The sequence below is a fragment of the Sphaeramia orbicularis genome, chromosome 2, assembly GCF_902148855.1.
Source record: "Sphaeramia orbicularis chromosome 2, fSphaOr1.1, whole genome shotgun sequence".
Classification (NCBI taxonomy): Eukaryota; Metazoa; Chordata; class Actinopteri; order Kurtiformes; family Apogonidae; genus Sphaeramia; species Sphaeramia orbicularis.
In genome coordinates this window covers 17,068,699-17,081,754 of record NC_043958.1, presented here as the reverse complement: position 1 = coordinate 17,081,754, position 13,056 = coordinate 17,068,699, and the positions used below count along the sequence as shown (strand labels likewise).

At 36.0% G+C, this 13,056-nt stretch overlaps 2 protein-coding genes across 3 annotated transcripts in view; both read right to left on the bottom strand.

Annotated features, from left to right (window-relative positions):
* Positions 1-13,056, bottom strand: part of LOC115434446 (ly6/PLAUR domain-containing protein 6-like) — a 1,359,089-nt gene that overhangs the window by 83,091 nt on the left and 1,262,942 nt on the right.
* zranb3 (zinc finger, RAN-binding domain containing 3) overlaps positions 1-13,056 on the bottom strand; it is a 133,194-nt gene that overhangs the window by 52,177 nt on the left and 67,961 nt on the right. For all 3 annotated transcript variants that reach the window (XM_030156289.1, XM_030156282.1, XM_030156297.1), the window contains one exon: positions 2,751-2,905. In XM_030156289.1, coding sequence (XP_030012149.1) covers positions 2,751-2,905 — 155 coding nt within the window. The remainder of the gene's footprint in view (positions 1-2,750; positions 2,906-13,056) is intronic.

Below are 13,056 nucleotides of genomic sequence, written 5' to 3'. Positions count from 1 at the left end.
AGGGGAGGCAAGGGGTATTGTTTTTGGTTAGGTTTGTTTTTTTGTTAACAGTTTAGTAGCAAAACTATTGGTTGAATTCATACCAAATTAGGTTTATAGATTGCTGGTGACCCATAATAGGTCTGATTATATTTTGGGAAAATTAGGTCAAAGTTCCAATTTTTTATGAATTTTTTAAAATCTTTTTTTTTTTTTTTTCAATTACTTAAAATGGACAGAATTTGAAATGTCTATTAAAACATCAATTTTGTTTCAATTTACTTCAAACTTGGGACATATATAGAGGCAAATGATATGCTGACATCAACACATATATAGACATGATGACGTCAGCTGGATTGATGTTAAAATAAGTTACAAAACGTGCAAGGGGTGAGGTTAGTTGTTCCTGGCACCACTTGTTTTTATCAGATCTCATTTTGACTGGACTTAACCCATATTAGATGAAAGTAATGAAAGTAGAAACACTTTAAACTTGTTAGTTTAAATGTATGACACCATGTGAGCCCTTCTGGTGTCCAAGTGAGCACTTTACGCACACTTTGCACTTCATGTTATAAAAATTCATGTTATTTTTCACAATTTGTATTAGGTTAGAATTCAACAGTTGTTTTCAATTTTTTTTCATTTTTGCATGGTGTTTAAAATTCTGATCCTGCCACTAAAACCAGCACATTATAAATGATCAAAAAATGAATACACTAGCACCATTATCCAAAGTGAGCAAAAAATGTGCATTGGCGTATTTTAGATTATTTGACCAAGCACAAAAAATAAAAATGCATATTAACCAATGTTGCCATTAATCAGTGACATATAACAGGCTGCAAAAATCAAAAACTAATTAATCCAATTTTTATGTGGTATATTGGAAAAAAGTGGGCTTTTTGCATAAAAAATATGGTTTGTTTACATTACAAATATTTGAGCATTTAAAGAGTTAAAAAAATATTTTTGTTTTCAGCTCAAATTGATGAAACATGTAAAAAGTTCAAAACAAACTATATGAAGAAATGTTGACATTGCTATGGTGCTTTTGGTAATTAGGAAGGGCCTCTCTGGGGGGATACTGGAGGATTAAAACAAGAAATTAATGCAACTCTATAAACATAATATTAGCTCTAGAATCCAGTCAAATTTTAAGAGCTGTTAAAATCCCCTTTAGGGACTCTTGAAACATCACAAACCTTGTCTAGACACAGGATCATTTTCTACTGGACAGATCATTTGTATGTTTAGAGTTGAAGCTTTAGTAAAAATGGAATGGGGAAAAAAATGGCAAAATTGTTGTGCAAGGTTTCAGTATTGCTCAGTAAAAGGTTCTTTTTTCATTTTATACCTCATGGCAATGAAAAATGTGTTGATTTTTGTTGTTTGATATAGTGTGGTGTTTCTTTTGGTCAGCTTTCAAATGCTGCAGGCATGTTTGTATCTTCACGCTGGTTTAAACCACAGGGAGGAAGGCAGTGTACTGAAGGTAAAGTAAAGAGTATTTAAACCAATAAGAAAAAAAAACAACCTGATAATTTAACTTGGTCTCTGCAATGCAACACCTGTGCAATACCTGAATAATACAGTTTACATACATTTAATATTGTATTATTCATGGATAGCTACTTCTACAGCATTAGTCTTTCTTTAGTTTTTTTTTTTTTTTTAATTTGTAATTGTTTATGCATGAATACACAGAATTGCCAGAATTATTGAAAATGCTTGTAAACACCTAAAGAGATCAATCCTTGTAGTAACACAACTTAAAATCAATATACTGTATATCTGTATGTATATATCTATATCTATCTATATCTATATCTATATCTATATCTATATCTATATCTATATCTATATATATATAGATAGATAGATAGATAGATAGATAGATAGATAGATAGATAGATAGATAGATAGATAGATAGATATAGATATAGATATAGATATATATATAGATATATATAGATATATATAAATATATCCATTTTATAGGAGAAAACAGCTCAACTCACCACTTGCCACAGGTTTTCGGTCCATCTGCCCTCTTTCATTTCAGATGTCGAACTGAATGTTTTTATTTCTCTATTCAGAACTATTCAACTCACAGTATGGGAAAAAAACATTGCAATTGTATTTTTTGTAGTTGGTTTGAATCTGCAATAATCATAACACCACAGTGCCACCACAACACAGGCTGCAGAACTGCTTTTAGTGTTGGTGAACTCTGACTTGTTTTTAAAAGACTTCAGGTCAATGTGGTAAAGGACTGTACAGAGTATTTTTAGGTGGGTCAAACTAACCCTGTCAGAGCCTCATATGGTTCTACATATGTATTCTCTATCTTATGTATCTCCCTGAACTGCTCCTTTGTCACATTCACAATAAACATTCCAACACAATCACCTCCATTTCAGCCTGCTCCTGACTTTACATCAGTTTTCTGAATCATGCAAATCTGAATTTCCAATGAGAGTTCCATTTCAAAGATAATGTGTGATCTGTTGTCAAAATTTGGAGAAAAAAAAACTCTGGTTTATTCCTAGTGTGATTCCTGTATTCTCATACATTTCAAGTCAAATTTAGCTTTGGTAAATTTTTTTCCTTGAGTTATGTTGAAGGGTATTTCTTTGTGAAGGTACTACAGTATTTTGTTGCATTCACAACCTTGAGAAAATGAGTCAAGAAAAATCAGATTAGGAAATCATTGGCAAAACATCCGCTCAATATGCACAAATGAATGCTCTCGCAGGCAGTGGTACCTTGGTGTAAATATATATTCGGTCTGTGTACTGGCTGGCACAGAACTGCAGGCCTGGGTAGACAGGAACGGAAGTGTTGGCGTCATCTCCATCATTGCCCCGATCATCGTCATTAGCATCAGCAGCAGAAGACAGACACACCGCGGCTCTCTGGCCTGCAGGGAGAGAAAGAGGATGAGCAATATCTGAGAGAGTATATATTATTGGCTCATTATTGACTTTCACAGCTTTATTGGTACCTCTGTTTGCTCCTCTGGTGATGCAATGGCTCGGATAGACATTAAACTCCAGCAGCCTTTTAGATTCATTATTCAGACGACGATAATGAGAAGTTGTAACATTTGAACCAGATCATTCAAATGTGTTGCATAAACAGTGTTTGCAAAAGTTACCTCGTATTTATTACTTTCAAGCATTTCATTACAGAACCCAAAATGAAAAGGCTGGAGTAATTATCTTTGACATTTTCATATAAGCAGGAATAAAAGTCAATTTCTCTTCACTATAAGCAGTTAATATACCGACCAACTTATTTGTAGAGGTCTTATTATTCTGTTCCTGTATGTTTAATGTTTCCAGAAGCGGGAAAAGAAGCACCTTACAATAAAAAATGACACTGATGTGCCACTGTTTGCAACATCCTGACATAGCACTGTTTTTTTTCCTTCTCAGCTGTAGTTTGTTTCTCGCAGCTTGTTCTCAACACATTGTCTAGGCAGAACTTTTTTCTCATGTGATGTCCAATAACTATTAACTGTTAAGGTTAACTCACTTTATAAACCCCATGGGGAAATTCAGTCTCTGCATTTTACCCATCCTAATACACGCACGGTACATAGCATTGGCATTAGCAATTAGCTATTAGCAATTAGCATCAGCCTGCAGTACAAATTAGGAGCAGTGAACTCCCATTGAAGGCGCTTGGGGACCAACTTTAGATCTTCATCAGTACCGTGGTTTAGGAGCATTGACAGGACAATTAACATATATTAACCTGTTTTTTTTTTTTTTATGGTGTGGGAAAAGCCAAGGACTTTCCAGGAGTTCTGAACTTGGGTATGAAATATTTTGGCCAAAACGGACTTTGTTCTTGTTCCTTTCACCTCAAGAAAACAAGCAAAGTAATCTGTTCTTGTTGATTATAGATGGGCCATGAGGTTTTGACAAACTGCGAAAGAGCTTGAATGTTTCAGTGTTTTGTGATCTAGACCAAATGTTTGGTTTCGAGGCAAAAATGTAAGTAGATTCAGGTTTCTGTCAAAATACCTCTTGTATATCAGTTCAATCACTCAATCGTCAGCTTAAATGGTATGTCAGTGTATTACATACAACATTTAACTGGCAAAGATTTAAAGTAAGGCTGCATGATTTGACTAAAAGACAATGACCATTTCTTATAAAAATTGGGCGAATTACAAGCAGATTATATGATTTCCTCTTGTTGTTTTCTAGTTTCCAGAGGCTCTTATGGTGGCTATTTTGTTGTTGCTATCTGACAACACTCTGCTTTTTGCACCATTTTGGACCAACATTATTACAGTCTAAACAACATAAACACCAGTCCCAATTTCCTGTACATACAGCTGCAGTTTTTCCATTGATTACCTAAACTATTGCTGTCTAATTTGTTTAGGTGAAGTTTTATAATGAATCAAAAACACATTTAGAGTCTATCATAACTCTAAACCCTCTGTATAAACCAGACTCACTGTGTGTTGGAGTTCAGACGTAAGGACCCTTACAGTAATTCTTCTTCATTATTTCTTCAGCAGAAGCAAAACCACACATTACATGAAGACAAACACTTTGGTGCAAACAGTCGCTAATGTATGAACAGACTAAAATAAACTGTCTGGCCGAATTACACAAGCTATCAAAATTAATGCTACAAATCCATGGTTAGCACAATGCTCTTTGTATAAAACCATAATAACACTGATAAACAGCCCATTAAAATTAATGTTATGTGAGTTTTTATTTATTTATTTTTTTTAAATTGAAGTAATCTGTAAAATCCCTCTGAAAAGTAGATCGTAACTCATGACAAAGATCTTTCACAATCTAAGGTGGTGAAATTGCTCAGCTCTATTTTAAACCATGATGATGATGAACCAAGTCTTAATATTTGCATACTAGTGGATGGAAATGTGCATAAATGAATGAATGTGTGGAATATTTCTTAGTTACAATGACATACCAACAGGTCATCAGTTCAAGGTAAATAAGCTCCAGTTTTGCTTATAAAATAAGGTTGGCTGCTAAAAACAATAATAAAATCATCAATTCTCTCATAATCCTGTGAAATGCTATATAAACTGCTGCTTTAAAAATGTATTTAATTAGGTAACTTGATTGCTATCTCATAACTGTAACCTAAATTATCATTAATATTAGATTGTGACTATTGTTACTTGTTATGTTCTGTATGACAAAATGATAAATAACTAATAAAAATTAAGCGTAAAAAAAAAAAAAAACATCAATTCTCTTGAACTATCTTGTGTTTAGATGAACTGCTGTGGTCACTGCTTTAACCCATAAAGACCCAAACATCCACCACTGAACACAATCGTCTACTTATCTAAACTGTTTAGTATCTGTTGATGCACTAATCCTGTTAATACCTGTAAATAATTGGTGAAAAATGCAGTTTGTCATGTTTTCATGGTCATCAGATATGACCCATTTGGATGTTCAGAGGCTCTGTAGTTACCATGGAAACACTGTCATCTTCTACAACACTGATTCACCAGTAAAACCCATGGAGTTTAATAAATGTCAGTGGATGCAGACACTTGGTTTATGTTCAGTTAATGATAGACTTGCTGAAAAAGGTAACTTTTTCTTCAGTTTTCCCTGTTTCTGTTACAATAACCCTCAACTTTAATCTGAGCTTTTATGAACATCTACATGATCAGTACATTACATATAGGAAGATACATGATTTTCACAGAAAAAAATGCAAAATATAGAGGATAATATTACAATAAATGGTGATAAATCACTTGAGAAAGGTTGAATAGAGAGAAAAAATCATTTTGGAACTGCCATAAAAGTAGCACTGGGTCTTTATGGGTTAAGTCTTGAAAACTGCACAGCTGAGATTATGAATGTTATCTGTAGCTATAATATGCAAAACAGCTCCTCAATCCAGCTCCGCACTTTAAAACACAGACATGATACTGATATTGATCGCCTGATCTTTCCCATATGAAAAATCCTCCTCCAACAATGTTGAACTATTCAGTGCTGTTCTGTCTTACTGTGCAGCTACTTAGCCAGACAATTTATTTGACAGAAACCTCCCAATTTATTTTTCACAAGTTCTCTCAAGAAACTGCCAAACAACAGGACAGGAACATAGCCAGGGAGAGAAAAAGAGCGAGAGAGAGAGAGAGAGAGAGAGAGAGAGAGAGAGAGAGAGAGAGAGCGAGAGTGATAAAATGACAATCGCCGATGTAGAGAAATGGAGAAAGAGAGGAGAAAGGGAGCAGGCCATTAATGTCAACTATGTAGCTCGCTCATTCCTGCCAGCATCTAGCAAGAAAAGGTCAGGCGGTGGAAATGAGACCGCCGCTGCTCGACCACGCTTCATTTAGACAATGACCTATAACACTCTGATAATACTTGCTTTAAATCACTACGCGTGGCCAGTTGTCTGCCTTGCCTGTGTGTGTGCATTTATGTGTGTGTGTGCATTTGGCTTGCGAATGGGTGAAAATACCGACACAGGTTGATGTGCTCTATCGAACAGCCGCCTTGTTGTAAATGAACCAGGTCTGTGGTGGTGATGGCCCAGCATCCACTGAGTTTACAGAGTGACAAACTGAAACAAATGTATCCAATCACACGCTGATGACGGGATGACACAATGATGTGTGGGATGAGGTGGGCGGGACCCACTCAGAGATGGTGACATCACATACTGCGTGACTTTACCCCAATTCTGAATCTAACTCCAACTTCTGCGTGATTGTGAAAAGTGCTGCAAAGTCGGAGAGAGGCTGAGAGAGCGGAGTGAGGAGGGGCAGGTGTGGAAGTGTGAGACAGCAGTTGTTCAGGGACAACCACAGGACGGAGAGTCACAAGACACCTATGCCGAACGACACAAGCGCCTGAAAGGGTTAGTTTTGCGTTTTTGTTCTGGTTAATTAATGTCACTTATAGGGCAGGCTATATTTAGAATATTTTTACCACTTGTCTTTGCCACATTACAGTCCCTTTAAGTAATAAACTGAAACCCTGAAGTGTTCCTCAAACCAACAAGACTCGCCTGACAATACCTGCCTTGGCGTTTTAACACATTAGTTTACATCCAAAACAAGCCAAACATGCAATAGCTAGTTTTTTTTAAATACACTGTCTCACAATAGGATAATATAATGGAATTTGTTCCTTCACAGAAAATAACCAGGCTTAGTTGAATCCATCTGACGGAGAGGTGGGTTCTGATTAGAGGGTGATAATACATATTCTTACCATGCTGTATGTACGTTTTTTTTTTTTTTTTCAAATTGTATATTGTAAAGAATAATTGTCATGAGTGATCTGAAACAGCTGAATAATCATCATCATCATCATCATCATCATTCAAGTGAAAATGTTCAAGAAAATTCTACAACAGTAAATAATGCATTGAGCTATTTTCCCCATTAAAATTCACATTTTTAAAAATGTGCATAATTTTGTACTATCACCAGCATTGATGTGTTTCATCACAATTAAATCACATAATTCAGTTCACAGCTTCCAAAATACAATAGTAATATTTTGTGGCTTACTTAAAAATATGATATTAGCAGGGATGTCTAACTAAACCGCTATTATATAATCCAGATTATGTCAACTTTAACCCATACATCCCAAACATCCATCATCTTCCAAAATCATCTACTGATATAAACTGTTTAATCCCTGTTTATCCACTAATCCATGTAAATAATTGGTGTGAAATGCACTTTTATGAACATCCACATGATAAGTAAATTAAATGTTAGAAAATAGCTGATTTTCATTGAAAAAAAACACAAAATACAGAAGATAATATTATAATAAATGGTGATAAACCACTAAAGGATAGTTAAATATAGAGAAAAATTCATTTGGGAACTGCCACAAATGTCACACTGGGTCCTTATGGGTTAAGATTTTCACTTATTTAAAATAACTTTCTCCTGAATTTGAGTGATGGACTTATGGAAGATTATGACCAAAATGCCGATTTTTATTTCTAAGAGATCTGACCTGCTGATTCCAATTTGATAGATTCTGTTTTCTTTTTTTCTTTTTTTTAAAGAAAATTTTGGCAACCACCAACATAGCCTGAAAGACACATCACTTAACCAAGAGGTCTGATAATGTTACTGGACACGAGAATTGTCATAAAATGTTCAAAGAAGAGCATGTCTGTGATGGATGTGGTCAGAATGTCATGATACAATAATACATTTAACTGCCACAGAACAGAGATAGTAAGGACAGAGTCAGGTCTTGAATACCTAATTTGCTGCATCTGTATATCCATGCTACAACATGACCTTAAAAGAGGATGAGCAGCAACTCCAACAGTCTCCAGTTTAGGGATCGTGAAATGCTGGATCACTTTGGAACAGGTGTAAATGTAGAAAAAGTTAAGCATTTCAAAATAAAGACATTATTACTGTGGACCGTGACCTCATTTTCTTCCAGGGGCCACATTCAGCCCAGTTAATCTCAAGTGGGATAATAACATAAAATATAAATAATGACATCTCCAAATTTTTTTCTTAGTTTAATGTGAAAAAATAACATAGCACTATGAAAATATTTATATTTACAAACTATCCTTTAGCAATAAAATGTAAATAACCAAAGCAAATATGAACAACCTGAAATGTCTAAACAAAATTAAGTGCAATTTTAACAATATTCTGCCTGTTAATAAATGTTTTGTGCATTTGTAGATTCACTGTGATCTGTATTATCTGTGTGTGTTAATAATAAGATGAGATGTAATAATGTAAAAATTGTTCTTATTTTGGTTCCAAATTCCAAAATTTTAACAATACCAAACATTTGTGTAACATTGTACAAATGATAAGTTGAGGCACAAAACTGTTCAAATTGCACTTACTTTTCTTATGAAATTTTAGTTTTTTCAGGTTATCCACATCTTCTTTTGTAAAAGGTTAGTTTGTATTAGTAGTATGCTATGCTAGTTAGTATGCTATTATTTTACTTGAGATCATATTGGTCTGTTTTTGGACCCTGAACTAAAATGGGTTCAACACCTTTGACTGTTGACTTGTAGCATTTCCCAAATTCATCCCGCAGGCTCGATTGAAACCTTTGGCGGGCCGGTTTTAACCCACAGGCCGCATGTTTGATACCCCTGGCCTAAGAACTATGCCAAAGAGTATATGCAAACATTCTCCTAACTTTTCTTTGAAAAAAAACAATTACGCATTAAGTTTAAGTGAAAAGAAACTGCACCGTCTCTCTTTATCTAACATGGTAGACTTACATCAACGCCATAACAGTAGCACATGAGCGATCACACGTGTTTGATTTAGCAGCATGGTACCACTACTGCAGAGAGGAGCGACGTTTATTACCATGCTGACGATATGTTAGCAAGTGTGTGTGTGGTTGTGACGCTACTACCTGTGTTGCTGGTCACATGTCACTGCAGCTCACCTGTGTGTAAATTCGACTGGTACAGAACTGGTTTTATCTGACACTGATTGTCTAGTCACCAGTCATAGTTGATCAACCTAAAAACTGTCCAGTTATGGTTATAAGCTGATTCATCAGAGCATTTCTGGAAGATATTGTGTACCTTCCATTCACAAGGGAAAGAATGTGAAAACATACTGTGTATTTTACTAAATAAATTTCTGGCATCCAGATTTTTACTTGAATACACTGTTTTATGGAACTTTTTTTCAACATAAACATTGTATTTGTGCAAATTGGCCCCTGCTTTATACAATGATAACTATTCTAGTACTGAGTTGGTGTTAAATCATAAGTGAGACCATGCTTTACTACCAGCATTTATTCAAAAACTGACTCCAGTTATATTCCACTGCTGAGCTGATGTTCAATATCGCTGGTTTCAAGGTGAGATCACCCCAATAAGTCATCTCTTCTCCTTGACCTATCCGGTACAATACCCATATCTTTCATTTTTATGTTTTCCGTTCTCATAGGGGCAATTTTCCTGGGTCTGGTACATGCTGTTCTGATCTCACCTCAGTTTCAGTTAAGATGGGCCACTTTGTGTCTAAAATACTGAGACGACCCGATGAAAGCACTCTGCGGCTCTCCAGACCTGGAATCAAAACATTTTTAGGACACTGGCATTTTACAAAACCCCATCTATCTATCCTTCTACATGTCTAATGAAACCTAGCAGCACTGCAATGTGCACCCTATATTTGTTGTAAGCAGTTTTCACCCCCCTTTCCCTGTTTGCAGTGGCGGAACGCGCCAGCTGCATTAAGTGGGCCATTTATACGATGGGGGCAATTCATCTTACAAAGCCGTCTTATTAGACTGTCACTTACACAGTATGAACAGTGCCTTCAAAACACCCCAAGGGATTTATCTGTTATTTTACTGCGAGAGAAAGAAAACAACGCCTAATTGGACTGAGTCATCTTATCTTCTGCAGGATCGAAACAAAAGATGAAGAAAAAAAATCTAACTACGTACTTCAAGTTTGAAGCTGTTTGGTGCAGCTGATGCTGGTGCAGCGTTTGAACTAACATCCAGGAGACATGTATTCCTGTTTAAATGTTTGGGTCATGCAGATAGACGGAGCGATCGACATAGGGAAAGAAAGACTGAGAGGAGGAGGAGGAGTGATTGCCTGTCTGTGCTGTGAGGAAAGTAATCTCAGAGCAATCAAGAGGTGGGGGCGGCCGACAGCTCTGCGGTTTGCCTTCTAAAACCACGGGCAGGTAGAGGAAAATCATTAGGCACCGCTCCTGACCCCATAGGTCACTTTTATTGGACAACCACTGTGTTTCGTATTAAACCCACACTGCCGGAGACAGATTGGCGGCAGCATGTAACTAACAAACTAAAAAAAACATTAATGGACCATATAGACGGTTGGATAGATGTATAGATAGATATTAGCGGTCTCCAAGGAAACGCACATGGCTGAAGCTGACTTGGTGGGGGCCAAACTGGCATCCAGTGGTGTGTCTTTAGTGCGACCATTTCGAATCGACAGTGAAGCTTTTATCTCTCCCCTACAGTCAACTTAAATAGACCTTTTTTTTTTTTTTTTAAAGGTATGTTGTATTTTGGTCACTTTTAGTTTTTTTTTTTTTCCCGGTAGAGTAGATGTGGGGGAACAGAGTGCAGGAGGCACTACAGGGGGAAGCTGCAGTGGGATTCAATTCGGGGCTGTAGGGGGGCATAGGTAGCTACAGAGATAGGAAATTAACCACTCGACAATCTCTGGGCTCTAATAGATGTCAAAGCCTGTGTGTGTGACTCTGAAAAGAAAGTGATCTGTCAAGTTGTTTCACACTGATCTTAGGATGTTAAAGGGTAATGGGGGTTGATAGCTCGCCTGTTAAAACCTAAACGGCTTGAGCATGAGACGATATTCCTCCTTATGGTAAGCATTGACAAAGCGGCTTTAAAAAACAGCACTAAAGTCCTTTTGGCTCAGTTACATCGTCCAATAACTGACCTGAAATGTGTGCACGTTTACAGAAGCAACACCCAGGTCACAGACTCTTTTTAGACTCTGCTAGACTGGCATTTTTTCAGAGCTCTTCATATTGCACACGGTGTAATTAGTTCTTTGTAATTAGTGCAATTTATTGCTTTGCGTATCCCTTTGAGACATGAGCACTTGAACACAGAGGTCTTAATTTGCAATATTACACACTGTATAATTGGGAATTTGTTTCCTCACATCCCTGTGAGACTCAGACTTGTGTGTATGTACAACCAGAGTGGACAGAGGAAGCGGCTTGTGTTTCAAGGATCACTTGATGCAGAGAAAACATTGGCCTTTAATGCAATAGACCCCTCTCTACTTTATTAACATAAATTTGTCATGCTCTCATTTTGTGTAGGAAAATAAAGACTGACATATTTTTCGAAGAACGATAAAAATGATTCAGTACATTTGAGGTTGCTAAGTACAGTGTCATACTTCTGTGGTGTTACTAGTACATGTATGTGATCAGGGTTCCTCCAGGTTTCTACAAGTTAAATGTAAGACTTTAAGACTTTTTTAAGACTATTTAGAACAGAATTTAATGCCTATTTCACAGCCATACTCGCAAAATTTTGTGACTCCTAGAATTTAAGAACATTTATTTATTCACTCCAATGCCTTGTTTCCCACCGTTCCAAGTCATTTCTCACCAGGGAAGGCAAAGTTAGCGATAATTGGTTCCTAATTTCAATATAAATTGTCAGGTTGGAACGGGTGTAACTGAGTAGAATAACGTTACTGTCTCTGCAACTTGGATATTTAACAGACACATTTAAACACAACAAGTTTATGGCAACATAACTTAAGACCTAACATATCAAATTTAAAACCTTTTAAATCATTTTTTAAGGTATTAAATACAGATTTGTATGTTCAAGACTTAAAACTTTAAGACCCCGCGGGAACCCTGTGTGATGCATATTATTGTTGATCTTTTTTCTAAAATCCCATAAACTGTTTACAGCTTGATGATGATTCCAAACTGTGGTTAGGTTTGTATTACAATGAACGCTTGTAAGCAATGTTAACTAGTTTGGCTAGCACTGTTAACATCAGTATTGATTCCCAATAGACAAAGTCTAGTCATTATCATGTTGGACTTTACTGAATGAAAGGGCACCGCCTGAAACTAAATTTATGAGTCAACAGCTCAGGAACTAAGACATAGAATTGAAATTCTAGTCAATCATATTTTTATCAGTGTATGCCTAGTGGGTACCATTTCAGAGGTTAACTATCAAAAACATTGGGACTTAATGTACAAGAATATATTGTTTTTCTTTATAGAACTTCTAGATTGTGCCTTTGTAGACATTAGCAGGGTATTTTTGAAATTCCATTATCAAATTATAGCAAATGCCATAATATATGTACACTACCAGTCAAAAGTTTGGACTCACCTGTTTCTTCTTTATTTTCATGACTATTTACATTATAGATTCTCACTGAAGGTATCAAAACTATGAATGAACACATATGGAATTATGTTAATAAAAAAAGTGACATAACTCAAAGCATGTTTTGGATTTTAGATTCTTCAAAATAGCCACATTTTGCTTTTATTACTGCTTTGCACATTCT